We start from the raw sequence: 17,273 nt of genomic DNA on the forward strand, positions 1-17,273 counted from the left end.
CCTCATCTCTAAGGCTACTTCAGCTACTTATGGATAGAAATTAAGCTTCTGCAAGTGACTTTCTATCTTCTTGCACCATTGGCCTCTACCATGAATGTCTTGTATGATCCGCCTCTATAGAGTCTCAGGGATCCTTTCTCTACTCTGGAAAATCCTTTGATTCCTCTCTTGCCATAGGTAATAGATGCATCTTTATGACATTCCGTATACTCATTGATAGGTTATATATGTATCCCTGTTATGTTTGATGATCTAACAAACTTAATGATAAGAACCAGATAAGGAATCTGTTACACATCCTCAAGTACTTAAAGAACAACAAGTCTCAGTTCGGGGACGTGGTTCAACTCTTCAGAGTCAAAGGAACAACAGAGGGAATAGATGGCCACCAGTTCCCATGGTGACTGTACAAGTCAACTTCCCATAGCTGTAAAGTTGTTGCCTGCACATGCAACAGTGCAAAAATAGTGCAACAGTCAACTTTATTGGGAATGCTCTTTACCTAACTTGCTTTCATCGTTCAAGTGATTTCACAAATGAGTTATTAACATCAAGCAAAGGTAAAACCAAAATACTTGCACATTCAAGAATCGATCAAGCATTCTCTCAAGTCTGTGTCAATCTTGCAAGTGATTTTCAAGAGCATCAAGAACAAAGAACAACATAACAATGGACTAGTTCCCTGTATTGAGTTATTACATGTCCTTAGTTGTGTTGCACCTTTGTTAAAGTTATTTACTTATAATTCCTACTTAGTTTAGTTACAAAGTGGCTTGTAATAGAGTTGTTACAAGTTAGTGAGGGATTAAGAAGTTAATTCCTAGGTTACAATAGGTTGTAATCTAAAGTTTGCTCAGTAGTGAAGTTGAAATCCTACAAGGGTAGCTCGTGGTTTTTAATCCCGTGAGTTAGGATTTTTCCACATAAAACTTCTTTGTGCCATTTACTTACTGCAGTATGCGTGTGTTCTGTGGGAACTAATAGAGAACCTGGTTCTCTATATAGTTTGGTGGACCCTTAAATTCTATCAATTGGTATCAGAGCAGGTTCTTTCTATCAGGCTAACATGTATAAAGGATCTCCATGGCTGCTCCACCAAACTTTGAAGAAGGTCAATCTACCTACAAGCCACCAAGGTTCAACGGCCAATACTATAGATGGTGGAAGACAAGGATGCATGATTTCATCATGGCTGAAGAGTCTGAGCTCTGGTACGTTATATGTGATGGACCCTTTATCCCTACGAAGACCATTGGTGACCCAGCAGTAACAGTTCCCAAAATAGGAAAAGAATTCAATAATGCTGATCGCAAGGCCATAAAGAAGAACTTCCGAGTAAAAAGAATTCTCGTCTGTGGTATTGGACCAGATGAATACAACAGGATATCAGCATGTCAATCTGCTAAAGAGATCTGGGAAGCTCTCCAAACAGCTCATGAAGGGAGAACTCAAGTCAAGCAGTCGAAGATTGACATGCTTACCACAGAGTACGAGCTCTTCAGGATGAAGGACGAGTAGTCCATCCAGGACATGCACACTCGCTTCACCTCTATCATCAACGAGCTCCATTCTCTGGGAGAAATTATTCCAAGGAACAAACTAGTCAGGAAAATACTTAGTATATTACCTAGTTCCTGGGAAAGCAAAGTAAATGCTATCACGGAGGCAAATGATCTACATAAGCAGACTATCGATGAGCTTGTTGGAAATCTAAAGACGTATGAAATGAATAAGAAGAAGGATAAAGAGAGAAGAAAGCCCAAGAGGGAGAAAAACCGGGTCCTCAAGACAGACAACAATGAATCAAGTAGTGAGGATGTTGATATGGCTTACTTGACAAAGAGATTTCAGAAAATGGTTCGCAGAAATGGAGGTATTCCAAAGTGGGGCAGCACCATCAAGCCAAGAGGCTATGACTTATGTCATAAGTGTGGGAAGGTAGGTCACTTCATCAAATATTTTCCTCTCCTCAAGCAAGATCAGTACTAACACAACTCAGACAAAGCAGCTAAAAGGAACCAGGTTCCTGACAAACAATTCAAAAGAAAAGATGTTGCCGACAACGTTGTGAAACAAGCTCTTGCTACATGGGGAGACTCCTCCAGTGAATCTGGCGAGGATGATGACAAGGGTGACAACTCCATGATGGTAGTAGAAAGTGAAGTAACTGAATATGACTCTATCTTTAGCCTGATGGCACAATTTGATGATAATGAAGATGATGATGATGAGTTAAACTTTCTGGATGTTCAAAGAAATCTGAAGTCTTACTCTCCAAAAAAACTTATGTCCTTGGCAAATGTTTTAATCGATGCTTACAATAATCTTATAAATGATAAAAATGCCTAAACTATGAAACTAGGAGAAATAGAACATGAGAGAGATGACCTAATGGTTGTTGTGATTGATCTAAAAGATACTACCGAGAGTCTCAAAAAGGAGAAAGAAGCCTTGACTGAGAAAGTAGCTAATGTAGAGCATGAGAGAGATGACCTATTAGTGGTAGTAGTAGATCTAAAAGAAATAACTGATGAGCAAAAAAAAGAAGGCAGTCACGTGAGTACTCGAAAGGGAAAGGAAGCTGCAAGTGAGGAACATCTTAGGATTGAAGATAAGTTAAAATCAGTGAAATCTAGTCTGTGGGCTGAGCTTGAGAAAAACAAGCAGCTTCAGGAAGATCTAGATAGGGTTAAGAGCGATCTAGAAAAATCACTTAAGTGAACCTGGTCCTCTGACGCCATCACTGCCTTGTATAAAAACAATGGGGGAAACAGGCTAGGGATAGGGTTCCAAAGGGAAAAGACTCCTTACAACCCTCATAAGAAGTATGTTACTGTACCTGATAACTGGCTTTGCACTCACTGTGGTAACACTGGGCACTTTAAGGAAACTTGTAAGGCCAGATATCAGTCTCAACAAAAAAATAAAGTTTTTTGCAAAAAAGATGGTAACTACTGCTAAAGAACTTGGTCACTTATATAAAACTCGTGTGATGCCTGCTTGAACCAAAAAGGTCCTGATTCATCCCTTTCCTCATTACAAGGGACCCAAACTTGTTTGGGTTCCTAAGTCTAACCCTTGATTTCTTTGTGCAGGGAGCAGTGAAAAGGAGGATCCAATAAGAGTACATAGTTAGTGGTTGCTCGAAGCACATGACTGGAAGCACAAATGATTTCCTTTCACTCAAAGCCCTGCAAGGAGGGAGTGTATCCTTTGGAAATGGCAAAAAGAGATACATTCTGGGAATTGGAAGAATTGGGAAGTCTCTTTCTCACTCAATTGAAAATGTATACTACGTGAATGGGTTGAAGTACAGCTTGTTAAGTGTTACCCAAATCTGTGACAAGGGAAACAAGGTAGAATTTGTGTCAAAATTATGCACAGTCACAAATCTTGTGACTAGTGAGGTGATTTTGGTGGCCAAAAGATACAAAAAAACCTATGTTGCTGACTTTGAATCTTTGCAAAATAGAGATCTCAGTTGTCTGTGTGATGTAGATGATAATGCTGAACTATGGCACCGAAGATTGGGTCATGCAAGCTTTATGTTGCTAAACAAGTTGGTCAAGAAGGGCATGGTTCGTGTCCTGCCCAACTTAAGCTTCAAGGATCACAAGGTGTGGGATGCATGTGTAAAAGGAAAGCAAGTAAGATATTCTTTCAAACCCAAAAAGGAAGAAGTCTTTGTCAAGCAACCTCCTGGATTTGAGAATCATGAACATCTTGAGAGTGTTTTTAAACTTGACAAGGCACTATATGGGCTAAAGTAGGCTCCTCATGCTTGGTATGAAAGGTTGTCCAAATTTCTTCTAGAAAATGTCTTTATAAGAGGAAATATTGACAACAACTTATTTCTGAAGAAACGAGAGAGGAACCTGCTCATTGTGCAAGTTTATGTTGATGACATTATTTTCGGAGCAACAGTCGACTCTTTGTAAGAGGAATTTGCAAAACTCATAGGAAGTGAGTTTGAAATGAGCATGATGGGGGAATTGAATTTCTTCTTGGGTTTACAAGTGAGGCAATCTCAAAAGGGGACATTGATAAGTCAACAGAAGTACATCAAGGAGTTGCTGAAGAGATTTGACATGGAAGCATAAAAAATCATTGACACTCCCATTGCCACTGCTACTCGTCTGGGCATGGATGAACCTGGTTCTCCTGTGAATGAAACTATGTATACAGAGGTATCATTGGATCACTCTTGTATCTCACAGCAATCAGATCAGATATCATTTTTAGTGTAGGACTGTGTGACAGGTTTCAATCTAATCCAAAGGAATCTCATCTGAAGGCTGCCAAAAGAATCCTTAGGTATCTCAAAAGAACGCAGGACCTGGTTCTCTACTATCCATTAGGAGACAATTTCGACTTGATCGGGTATGCTGACACTGATTATGCTGGTTATCTGGTGGACAGGAAAAGCACTTCTAGAATGGCACATTTTCTGGGTTCATGTCTAATTTCATGGGGTACAAGAAAACAAAACTCAGTGGCCTTCTCAACTGCATAAGTAGAATATGTAGCAGTTGCCTCTTGCTGTGCTCAACTATTGTGGATTAAGCAGCAGTTGGAAGACTTTGGAGTGTTCTCTAACTGCGTGCCCCTACTGTGTGACAATACCAGTGCACTCAACATGGCCAAGAATCCAGTCCAACATAAGAGAACAAAGCACATTGATGTGCGTCACCACTTTCTCAGAGATAATGTTGAAAAAGGGCTCATCTTCATGAAGTTTAGTAGCACATAAGATCAAATTGCAGATATCTTCACCAAAGCACTAGGCAGAGAGCATTTTGAAAAGAATTGCATGGCACTAGGATTGATAAAATCAAGTTGAAGACCTGGTCCCTCGATGATTGGCTACGAAAGAAATGTACAAGTAAAATAGCTAAAAAGTATTTTCTGGTGCAGTCTAACTCACCTCTATACTGTTACAGGTAGACACACATGACGATTACAGAGCAAACAAGTAGTTAATGCATTGCACGTTGGTCAAAGGATGAGGCTTACATTTTCAAACTCTGTTAGGGAATCTGGTTTCTTTGACACGGGTTAGTAGTTCCTCTGTACTCTCATGCACAATTTTTTAAATGGCTAAAATGGTGCCACGTTATTAAATTATCAATTCCTTTTTTTTGCTTCTTGAATCCAAGCACCTCACTCTTTATGAAGCGACCCAACTACCCAAAATTGATAACCAACCGGTCTCTCACCCCTCTTAAGTAAATCAATTCATAGTCACTTTCAGAATTATTCACATCAAGAATCCAAAATTCCTCTTTTCCTCCTTCAAACTCTCTTCTCCAACTAACTACACTCCACCATGTCTGACAATCAGGAAACACAAAATGCTTCAAGCATCGTCCCCACCGTGTTCTCATCCATTGAAACACTAGTGATAGAGCCCACACTCCTTGTTACGACTAGTAAACCCTAAGTTAGAGTCACAACCACCCTCTGCTTCCTCTCCAACCCATTCGAGTTCTGGTTCTCATCCGAATCGCAAAACATCAACTCCTAAGAAACTTGTGGCTGTGACCTCTATTTCTGCTTCGCCGGAAAAGATGGTTGACGAAGATACAATGGATGGAGAAGAAAATCAAGCAATTTATAGTCTACCAGTGGAAGAAAGTTGTGCTAAAGAACAAGATGTAGGTCATACCAGTGATGAATCGACAATGACAACCCCAGGCTTTGATCCTACAAGTAATGATCCTCTTATGCCTTCTGAAGTTACTTTGGAGTTAAAAAAACATGAATCTATAGAAAATATGCTTTCAATCGCTGCTGAGGGAAGTCTGATTGGAGGTTATGAGGGTATGTATGAGTTTCAGGGGGAATATAATGGTATAGAGGTCGAGGATAGGGAAATGGTGCCTGTCAGAACCTCGGCACCTGACAGTACTACTGGGGAACCAACTGAGGGACCTGATCCCTCCGCCCCAAAAGAGCCCTCTGGCTCTAATAGGGATAAAACCCCTAGTTCTTCATAAGAACCCCAGGTTAGTACTGATCCCGCCCCCTCTCCTCATTTCTACGCTGAACCATTATCAATTGTGGTTCCTACGATGCGATCTCTGTTTGAGGAGGAGAATGAGAACAGTGAAGGAGACAATTATGATAATGTGGCGTTGGTGAGCTTCATTAATGCTAAGAGTAGAAAGGCACCTCCTCATAGGTCTATTTCTAAGAGACTTATCATGAGGTTGCAGAAGAAGGAAGAATTTGAATCAGTTTTAAGGAAAAGCAAAGAGGGAAAGAAGAAAAGGAGATTGGTGAAGGATGGGAAGATTGTAAATGTGAGGGTAGTGCCTCCAGCACCAGTTGTCGATATTTATGATGAGGTGGATGAGGAACCTGGTTCCTTAGTTCGTAAGTCCTCAAAGAAACTTACAATTCCAACGTCCAAGAAAGAGTCATCTATAAGTGGTATAGGTTTGAAGAATGATGAAGGTGAAACATCTAGTGGAAAGGTGGTTGAGGAACTTGGAGAGAAAGAGACTGAAGAACTAGTTGAAAAGGTGTCTAAGAAAAGGGTGTCTGAAATATCTGTGTAGAAAATAAAGACTGCTAGAAAATCAGTTAAAAGGAAGGCTGATGCCAGTGAGGAACTTGTTTCCTCCAAGAAGACCAAGGTTGGTGATGCCCAGAATGCTGGCTGGGAAAAATTGAGAATCCAAAAGGTACTGTGGGGCCGTACATTTGCCCCTGATATTCTGGATATGTCAGGAATGCGCCAATTGGTGGAGATTTGTGAATTCCAATAGTAGACACATCTGTTCACAAGTAAAAATCCCAGAGTATATGAGGTAGAGGTGCATAGTTTCTATACTGACTTCTTCACAGTTGAGGATGATTTGTCTGAAAGTGAACGGTGTTGATTTTGTGATGGATATTACTGTACTGGGAGCCATTTTGGGCGTGCCCACTGATGGGATGTCCTCCAATGAGGGGGTCTGCTCTACAAATTTCAGAAACTCCATTGTGAAGGATAAGACAGTGCAACAAGGGGAACGGGTAAACAAGAAGGCCCTCCTTCCAGTGTATCAACTGCTATTCGAAATGGTGAACAAAGTTCTACTCCCACATGCTGAAAGACGCTCCATTACATCATGAGCAGACTTAGTTCTCATGAAAGCACTGTATGGATACACCACTCTAAACCTGCCTGATCTTATGATAGAGCACATGAAGAAAGTAGCAGAGTTCAAGGAAGGTAATCATGGGTTGCCTTATGGGTTTCTCCTCACTAAAGTTTTTGAATTTTTCAAGGTTCCTTTGGGAGAGACTAAAGTAGGAACTCGCAAGCAATCTTTCTCCAAAACCACCCTTGAGGAGTGTGAGTACATTGATAGGAGTGGAGGGGTTGGCATCACTTCGATTATTTCTCAGCTGACCAACGCCCAAAATAGTGCCACTGAAGAAATAAGGAAGCTGAAGGCTCGGAATACCATTCTCGAAAATCAGCTCAGTTAGGCCCAGGAAGCATCTGGATCCAGTGGTGCCCAAAACACAGAGGTTGCTTGCCTAACAAAGGAAAATGCTGCTCTCAGGAAACAGGTTGAGGACCTGAAGGGAAGGCTGCTAAATGAGCAAGGTTCTGCAAATGCTCGCATGGACATCCTTCTTAGAACCCTTGTCTCTTCTTCAGCCTCCAGTGCTCCCCCTTGCAGTGCTCCTTAATAGACGTCATGTTCCCAGTGTCAAGTTCCTAGTGTACGTCCTTTGTTTTTAGTCTTAATGATGTTTATGATTGGTACCTTTTGTTTTTTTTATTTTATGGATGTTTTGGTAACAATGGAACTGCTCTGTGCTTAATTTCCAAAAATTAATGAAAGTTTCATCCTTTTGTTGTGTATGCCTTGCTCTTTTGCTCTGTTTTAATCATGATTGTGTGCACACATGTGGCATGAGTTAACCAAGATAGACTTTTGTTTGCTTATTGCTTGCTACTGATCTTTTTATGATGCCAAAAGGGGAAAAAATAATTGAGGGGGAATAAGCTAGGGAACAGATTAAGGGGGAATACAGGAAACTGATCTACCATTCTAGCTCTTAGGGGGAACTTCAATTATAAGTTTGTCATCATCAAAAAAGGGAAAATTGATAGGTTATATATGTATCCCTGTTATATTTTGATGATCTAACAAACTTAATGATAAGAACCAGATAAGGAACCTGTTACACATCCTCAAGCACTTAAAGAACAACAAGTCTCAATTCGGGGACGTGGTTCAACTCTTTAGAGTCAAAGGAACAACAGAGGGAACAGATGGCCACCAGTTCCCATGGTGACTGTACAAGTCAACTCCCCACAGTTGTAAAATTACTGCCTGCACACGTAACATTGCAAAAACAGTGTAGCAGTCAACTTTATGGGGAATTCCCTTTACCTAACTTGCTTGCATCATTCTAGTGATATCACAAATGTGTTATTAACATCAAGCAAAGGTAAAATCAAAATATTTGAAATTCAAGAATCGATCAAGCATTCTCTCAAGTCTGTGTCAATCTTGCAAGTGATTCTCAAGAGCATAAAGAACAAAGAACAACATAACAACGGGCCAATTCCCTGTATTGAGTTATTACATGTCCTTAGTTGTGTTGCACCTTTGTTAAAGTTCTTTACTTATAATTCCTACTTAGCTTATTTAGAAGCATTGTATAGGAAACCTTTGTAAATCATAAACCCTTGTGTTTGTGTCTTGGCTAGAGTTAGTCGAGTTATAAGTCTTTGTAATAGAGTTATTACAAAGTAGCTTGTAATAGAGTTGTTACAAGTTAGTGAGGGATTAAGAAGTTAATTCCTAGGTTACAATAGGCTGTAATCTAAAGTTTGCTCAGTAGTGAAGTTGAAATCCTACAAGGGTAGGTTGTGATTTTTAATCCCGTGAGCTGGGAGTTTTTCACGTAAAACTTCTTTGTATCATTTACTTACTGCAGTGTGCGTGTGTTCTGTGGGAACTAATAGAAAACCTGGTTCTCTATATAGTTTGGTGGACCTTTAAATTCTATCACTACTGCTGTCACAACCCAAAATCCCATCAGAGGAGTCGTGATGGCACCTAGTCTCTAAGACTAGGTAAGCCGATTTCCATTACATTTTTGAAGCCATTTTCTTTTGAATTAAATAAGTAATCAAAACTAACAGCGGAATAAATATGAATACATAACCTCCCAAGACTGGTAGTACTAAGTCATGAACTCTAACTAAATACATAGAATGATCACGAGGACCGAATATATAATACTGTTTGATTATAAGTTAACAGAACAATGAAATGAAAAGACTCCAAGGGACTGCGACGAGCAAGCAGTTCTACCTTGAATCTTTACGATCCCTCTTTAACTCTGCTCAAGTGCGTTATCTTCAATACCTGGCTCTGCACAAAAATGTGCAGAAGTATAGTATGAGTACGCCACGGTCGGTACCCAGTAAGTATCAAGACTAACCTCAATGGAGTAGAGACGAGGTACAGTCAAGACACTCACTAGTCTAGTAACCTGTGCAATTTAATATACAAAATAATAGGAAAAAAATAATAATAAGGGCAAAATAAAACAACCAGTGATAGGCACAACAGACAATAAAAATACCATTAATATCATTCAACAATTAATAAACACAATTACGCCCAATTAAATCAAGTCCATCAAATAAATGTCTTTCATATATAATTCTCCCAGATAACTCTCTTTCAAATATAAATTTTATCAAATAATTATTTTTTAAATATAATTCTTTCAATAAATCCTTTCAAATATAATTTCCTCAAATAAATATCTTTCAAATACAATTCTTTCATATAATACTTTCTAAGTAAAAATCCTTCCAAATAATTATTTTGAATATAATTCCTTCCATTAAAAAGTCACCATGTGACACCTCATTTCATAATCATAAAAATACGGGTCTCGGACCATTTTAATATTTTTCATAAACACGGGTCTCAGCCCATTTTCATATTTCCACTGCACCTCGTGCCCATAATTAAATCATCATATTTTCCCGGCACCTCGTGCCCTCATTTCATATCACAACTGCACGGACAATTCACTTGCCAATTATCATTATCATTTCATCACAGCACCTCGTGCCCACATTTCATATCACAACTGCACGGACAATTCACGTGCCAAATATTCTCATTATTTACTCACAGCACCTCGTGCCACATTTCATTTTATAATCCGCCTGGCCATAGCCACATGCTATCAATTTCAACATAAATCAGATTGTTATCAATTTACCAACAACAAGACAAATTGCACAAGGTATAAAAATAAACACAAAAAAATCACATCACATGAAAATTATCAACACCACAACCCCACATCATCACATATCGTCCCTGACAATAGCCATCCTTATCGCTCCTATTGCCACCCTTATCACTCCTATAGCTACCCTTATCGCTCCGTCCAAACAATATCAATAGCCACCCTTATCGCTCCTATTGCCACCCTTATCGCTCCACCCAGACAATATTCCAACAAATACAACAACATTGAAATGTCACCCTTATACCCACATAATATAAACGGTGAAAGGCCACCCTTATCTCCCCAAAATTATAACTCACATAACACAATAATTTATATGGGAAATTAACACGACAACATAATAAAATCAATTCATATCATAATTTTTCCAAGGCCACAACCAAATTTCAAAGCTACAACCAAGTCAATTAATTTCACAACAAATAGACAAAAGCTCCACACAATGTGTACAACACCCAAAAACAATCAATAGAGATAGAAATTATTCAACATAAAGTAAAGTCTTCATTAAAATCAAATTTTCAATAATTATATAAACACCTCTTCTTAAGCTCATTTAATTAATTATTTGCAGAGGAAAAATCCATTATGAAATTAAATTCCAATAATTATCAAATAAACAAATTCACGGAATTACATAAATAATCAAGTAACAATCACATCAAATTGTCATATAACAACAGATTCAACAACAACAAGGATTTAGGCACGATAATTAGATGATTAAATATATACTAACAATTACCCAATTTTTCACACAATATGCCCAGGACTTTAACTCAATAAATTTTATACATATAAGCCGAGTACGTACCCGTCACCTCGCGTACACGGCTTTTCACATTTCACAAATGGCACATAAGAATCGATGCCTAAGGGGTAATTCCCCCACTCGAGGTTAAGCAAGACACTTACCTTATTGAAGTTATGCCGATATTCAAAAATCGCCTTCTTGCTTGAATTTGACCTCCTGACAGCTCAAATCTATCCAATTCAATTGTATAATTTCATTAAAATTCATCGGAAATAATTCCAAATAATAACACGTCGACTAGAAAATTTATTCCAAAAAGTCAACAAAAGTCAACGCGGGGCTCGCCTCTCGGAACCCGACATATTTTTCATGAAATCCGAACACCCATTCCGATACGAGTTCAATCATACTAATTTCATCTAATTCCGATACCATTTCGTCCCTCAAATAGTGATTTTTCATTTTGAAAATTTTCTTCAAAAACCATCCTTTTCCTCAACTCAAAACACAATTTAAATGATAAAGATAAAGGTAGAATCATGGAAATAAATAGATTCTAGGTGAAGAACACTTACCCAATCGATTTGCTTGAAAACCCCCCAAGGAATCGCTCAAAACCGAGCTCTACAAGTCAAAATGTGATAAAAATGGCCTAACCCTCGATTTGGAAAACTTATAATCTGCCCAGGTCTGAAAGCATCGCGAATGCGGAGAAAGGCTCGCGTTCGCAAAGAAGGAAGGTATGGCTGTCCAGAAAAACCCTTCGCGAACGCGAGGGAAGGTGTGCGAATGCAAAGAACAAGGGATGGAACCTACGCGAACGCGAGATGTTGAACGCGAACGCGAAGAATAAATATGAGGCTGCGATGAAGAGCTTCGCGAACACGAGTGGCTAATCGCGAACGCGATGAAGGAAAAGGCAAACCTTCGCGAACGCGAGAGGTTGAACGTGAACGCGAAGAAGAAATATGGGGTGGTCAACAGTAACACTTCGCTAACGCGAGATACTCTTCGCGTTCGCGAAGAAGAACACCAGAAGACAGAACAACAGTTCAAAATAGGAGGGAAATGACCCGTAGCCCATCTGAAACTCACCCGAGGCCCTCGAGACCTCAACTAAATACACCAACAAGTCCTAAAACATCATACGAACTTAGTCGAATTCTCAAATCACCTCAAATAACATCAAAACGACGAATCGCACCCCAAATCAAAATCTATGAACTTTGAACTTTCAAATTCTATAACTTGTGCTGAAACACATCAAATCAATCCGGAATGACTTCAAATTTTGCCACAAGTCATAATTGACATTATGGACCTACTCCAACTTCCGGAATCGGATTCCGACCCCTATATCAAAAAGTCCACTTCCGGCCCAATTCTCCAAAAATTCGACTTTCGCCATTTAAACCCTAAATTGGCTACAGACCTCAGATTCACAGTCCGGACACGCTCCTAAGTCCAAAATCACCCAACGGAGCTAACGGAACCGACGGAACTCCATTCCGAAGTCGTCTTCACATAGTTCCAACTACAGTCAAAATCCTAAGACTTAAACTTCCGTTTTAGGGACTAAGTATCCCAATTCACTCTGAATCATCTGGTAACTGAATTCAACCACGCACGCAAGTAAATACACATAATACGAAGCTTCGCAGGGCCTTATGCCGCCAAACGGGACTTAAATTCTCAAAACGACCGACCAGGTCATTACATTCTCCACCTCTTAAACAAACGTTCGTCCTCGAACGTGCTAAGAATTATTCTGAGATTACCAAATTGATGATTTTACTTTTACACATATACTCACGGTTGATCCCACGTTACCGCATTATAAGTAAGCCCGAAAACACTATCTCATTTGAGATTATTTCTTTTCTCCATTCTTATAAGCTTTAGAGCAAAATCCCCAACCCTTTAATCATTTCCAAAATGCCTGATTTTTATTTCAACGCACGGTATTAGTCTCAGCTGGCTATGACAACTTGTGCCTATGCACACATCAACTATCTTGATAGTGTTGAAGTACTTCAAAAAATTTTCGGGGTGTTACATTCTTCCCCGCTTAGAATCATCCGTCCCCAAACACATAACATAATTTTGTCTCTTCTTTGCACATCTCAATCTCCCAATTATTATTTTTTCTAACTTCTAAAAAAAAAATTCCAAATATTTCGATAGAGTCTCCCCTGTAATTGGGCCTATCCACTTGCCAGAGTAACACCAAAACAACTCCTAACAACATATCCACAACCCAACAAAATACCACAATGTATATATCAATAACACCAATCTCAGCATTACAAGCACTGCATTATCATAATGATATTAGGACATGAAGCGCACCATATGTATGCTCATCACCACATCTCCGGTCTTAAAAGTTGTTCATAATTAATTCCAGCATCATCAATTAATCTCATATTAACCACCACCTCATTTCGAATTTTCACAACACTGACAACATAATGTGAGGCATGAAGACCTCATGATTGCTTACTCGGATTAATGAGTCACATTTAACGCCACCTGAGCACTCATCTCATAGGTTAAAACTCAATGTTTACAGTACGGAAATGGATGAATATGCACAGAAAAATATACAAGAATTATCAAATAAGTCTAATAGGCATGACTCCCTATTAATACTATTGTACAATTAAATTTCACAAAGGGAATTTTTTTTAAACTTATAAATATTTCACCACAAGGACCCCGTCCTTACATAACTTCCATCGTGACTTGCAGCCCGGTTTAAATATTTCACATCATGTAAAAATGCGAGGATCTCATCCTCAACTCCGAATCACAAGTATGTGGCACATTGTGCTAACTGAAATTTTCAATTTCTTTTCTTTCTTCTTTTCAATATATTTCGTAAATAATTTTCACAACATATAATGAACCCTCATACCGGTAGGGCATATAATTCATAAAAATTAGAATCAATTATTTCGAAACACATTAAACCCGCTTTAATGAATAATAAAAATTACTTTTGGGCTTATAGCCCTCAGTGGTGTATCAAAAATAAAATGACATACACGGGCTCACATCTTTAAATCTCCCCACAGGAATAAACATATAAGTGGGTCACAAATTTACGAGGCTCACCCATAAATAGAGCATAATAGGAGGACTCACCTCAATATTTAGAACCTAATCAAATTAAGGAAAATATCCTTTTATAATAAAATCAGGATTGTACATGTAACAACATCATCTCGTGTATTGGCCTCAGCCAAAACATAATGATTATATCAACGAGTCGGGCCTCCACCTCTTAAGCGCCCACTACCCGCCTGTCCTCCACCTCTAGTTGACTGTGCACATGGAGTATCAGCTAGAATAAAGCTCGTAGCTGAAGTGTTCTGATGAAATCCACCCCTCCCAAGTCTGGGACAATCTCTCATGATATGCCTAGTATCAACACACTCATAACAACCCCTCTGAGGTCGCGGCTGCTCGTACTGAGTCTGTGCCGAATAACTGGAATAACCACTGTAAGAATATCGTGTCGGTAGTGCACTATAAACTGGAGCACCCCGAGTAATCTGATGTGCGGATTGAGCTGACCGGCTGCTCGAACCTCCGCTATAATGGGTTCTAGCTGAAGAGTAAAATCCACTGAACCCTCCAGATCTTTGAGACCTTTTGGCCTCCTTAGACTCCCTTTCCTCACCTAAAACACCCTCAATCTTCCTTGCAATCTCCACTACTTGTTGAAATGGAGTATCAGTTTGCAACTCTCGAGCCATACATATTTTAATATCATAATCGAGCCCCTCAATGAATCTGCGGACCCGTTCTCTGATTATAGGAACTAAGATAGGTGCATGACGGGGTAACTCACTAAACCTGATAGCATATTCTGACACTCTCATAGTGCCCTGACGCAACCGTTCAAACTCCGTGCGCCTCACATCTCAGAGAGTCTGGGGAACAAAATCTTTCAAGAACATTTTCAAAAATTGAGTCCAAGTTGGTGGTGTTGCATCGGTTGGTCTACCTTCTTCATAGATTTGCCACCACCGATACGCTGCGCCTGACAGTTAAAATGTAGTAAAGGCAACTCCGCTCACTTCCACAATACCCATGGTGCGAAGAATACGGTGACAATTTTTCAGAAATCCTTGACATCCTGTGTAGTTGTGCCACTGAAAGTTGGTGGATCATATTTCTTAAACCTTTCAAGTCTATTTTGTTCTTCTTCTGATGCCTCGGGCCTGACCTCAGGTCGAACCGGAATAACAGGTTGTACTGGTACTACACCCGGAACTTGACCAATGTGAACCTGTTGCTCTGGAGTTGTGGTAGGAGTCTAAGTTACTCCCCCAATCTGTGAAGTATTTGGTGCAACGGAGATCAATCCCGCCTGAGTTAATGTACCAAACATACTCAGGAATTGTGCTAAAGTCGCCTGAAGTCCGGGGGTAACAACAGGTGCTTCTGGTACCTATCCCCCCAACTGGAGCTACTAGTGGCTCCTCAATTGTTGTTCTGACAGGTGCTCTAGTCGCAGCACGTGCCCTTCCTCGACCTCTACCTCGGCCCCGGCCTCTTGTAGCCCTAGAAGTATGTGCGGATGCCTGCTCAGCTAACCCAGTAGCACGTGTCCTCACCATCTGTGAGAGAATGGAGATACAAAGGTTCAAATTCCAAATTCAACAAATTCCTCACGACAGGAATGAAAGAAATAAAATTTTCCTAACAGTTCTGTAGCCTCTCGAAGATAAGTACAGATGTCTCTGTACCGATCCGCAAGACTCTACTAGACTCATTCGTGACTCGTAGAACCTATGAACCTAGAGCTCTGATATCAACTTGTCACGACCCAAAATCCCACCACAGGAGTCGTGATGGCACCTAGTCTCTAAGACTAGGTAAGCTGATTTTCATTACACTTTTGAAGCCATTTTTTAAAATAAAATAAGTAATCAAAACTAACAGCGGAACAAATATGAATATATAACCTCCCAAGACTGGTAGTACTAAGTCACGAACTCTAACTAAATACATAGAATGATCACGAGGACCGAATATACAATACTGTTTGATTATAAGTTAACAGTACAATGAAATAAAAAGACTCCAAGGGACTGCGACGAGCAAGCAGTTCTACCTTGAATCTTTACGATCCCGCTTTAACTCTGCTCAAGTGCGTTATCTTCAATACCTGGCTCTGCACAAAAATGTGCAGAAGTATAGTATGAGTACGCCACGGTTGGTACCCAGTAAGTATCAAGACTAACCTCAATGGAGTAGAGACGAGGTACAGTTAAGACACTCACTAGTCTAGTAACCTGTGCAATTTAATATACAAAATAATAGGAAAAAAATAATAATAAGGGTAGAATAAAACAACCAGTGATAGGCACAACAGACAATAAAAATACCATTAATATCACTCAACAATTAATAAACACAATTACGCCCAATTAAATCAAGTCCTTCAAATAAATGTCTTTCACATATAATTCTCCCAGATAACTCTCTTTCAAATATAAATTTTATCAAATAATTATTTTTAAAATATAATTCTTTCAATAAATCTTTTCAAATATAATTTCCTCAAATAAATATCTTTCAAATACAATTCTTTCATTTAATACTTTCTAAGTAAAAATCCTTCCAAATAATTATTATGAATATAATTCCTTCCATTAAAAAGTCACCATGTGACACCTCATTTCATAATCATAAAAATACGGGTCTCAGACCATTTTTATATTTTTCGTAAACATGGGTCTCAGCCCATTTTCATATTTCCACGGCACCTTGTGCCCATAATTAAATCATCATATTTTTCCGGCACCTCGTGCCCTCATTTCATATCACAACTGCACGGATAATTCACGTGCCAATTATCATTATCATTTCATCACAGCACCTCGTGCCCACATTTCATATCACAACTGCACGGACAATTCACGTGCCAAATATCCTCATTATTTACTCATGGCTCCTCGTGCCACATTTCATTTTATAATCTGCCTGGCCATAGCCACAGGCTCTCAATTTCAACATAAATCAGATTGTTATCAATTTACCAACAACAAGACAAATTGCACAAGGTATAAAAATAAACATAAGAAAATCACATCACATAAAAATTATCAACACCACAACCCCACATCATCACATATCGTCCCTGACAATAGCTACCCTTATCGCTCCTATTGCTACCCTTATCGCTCCTATAGCCACCCTTATCGCTCCGTCCAAACAA

The 17,273-nt window shown here is 39.3% G+C and overlaps 1 protein-coding gene across 1 annotated transcript; it reads left to right on the plus strand.

Moving 5' to 3' along the window:
• The first annotated feature begins 1,083 nt into the window (after nt 1-1,083).
• Nucleotides 1,084-1,518, plus strand: LOC142169951 (uncharacterized). Its single transcript, XM_075231897.1, has one exon. It carries the CDS (start codon nt 1,084-1,086, stop codon nt 1,516-1,518), a length of 435 nt encoding a protein of 144 aa, XP_075087998.1.
• The last annotated feature ends 15,755 nt before the right edge of the window (nt 1,519-17,273 follow it).

This window comes from Nicotiana tabacum, chromosome 15, assembly GCF_000715075.1.
Source record: "Nicotiana tabacum cultivar K326 chromosome 15, ASM71507v2, whole genome shotgun sequence".
In the NCBI taxonomy this organism is placed as follows: Eukaryota; Viridiplantae; Streptophyta; class Magnoliopsida; order Solanales; family Solanaceae; genus Nicotiana; species Nicotiana tabacum.

Coding starts and splice junctions, on each gene's coding strand:
- LOC142169951 (XM_075231897.1), top strand. CDS start 1,084: ATGGCTGCTCCACCAAACTTTGAAGAAGGTCAATCTACCTACAAGCCA.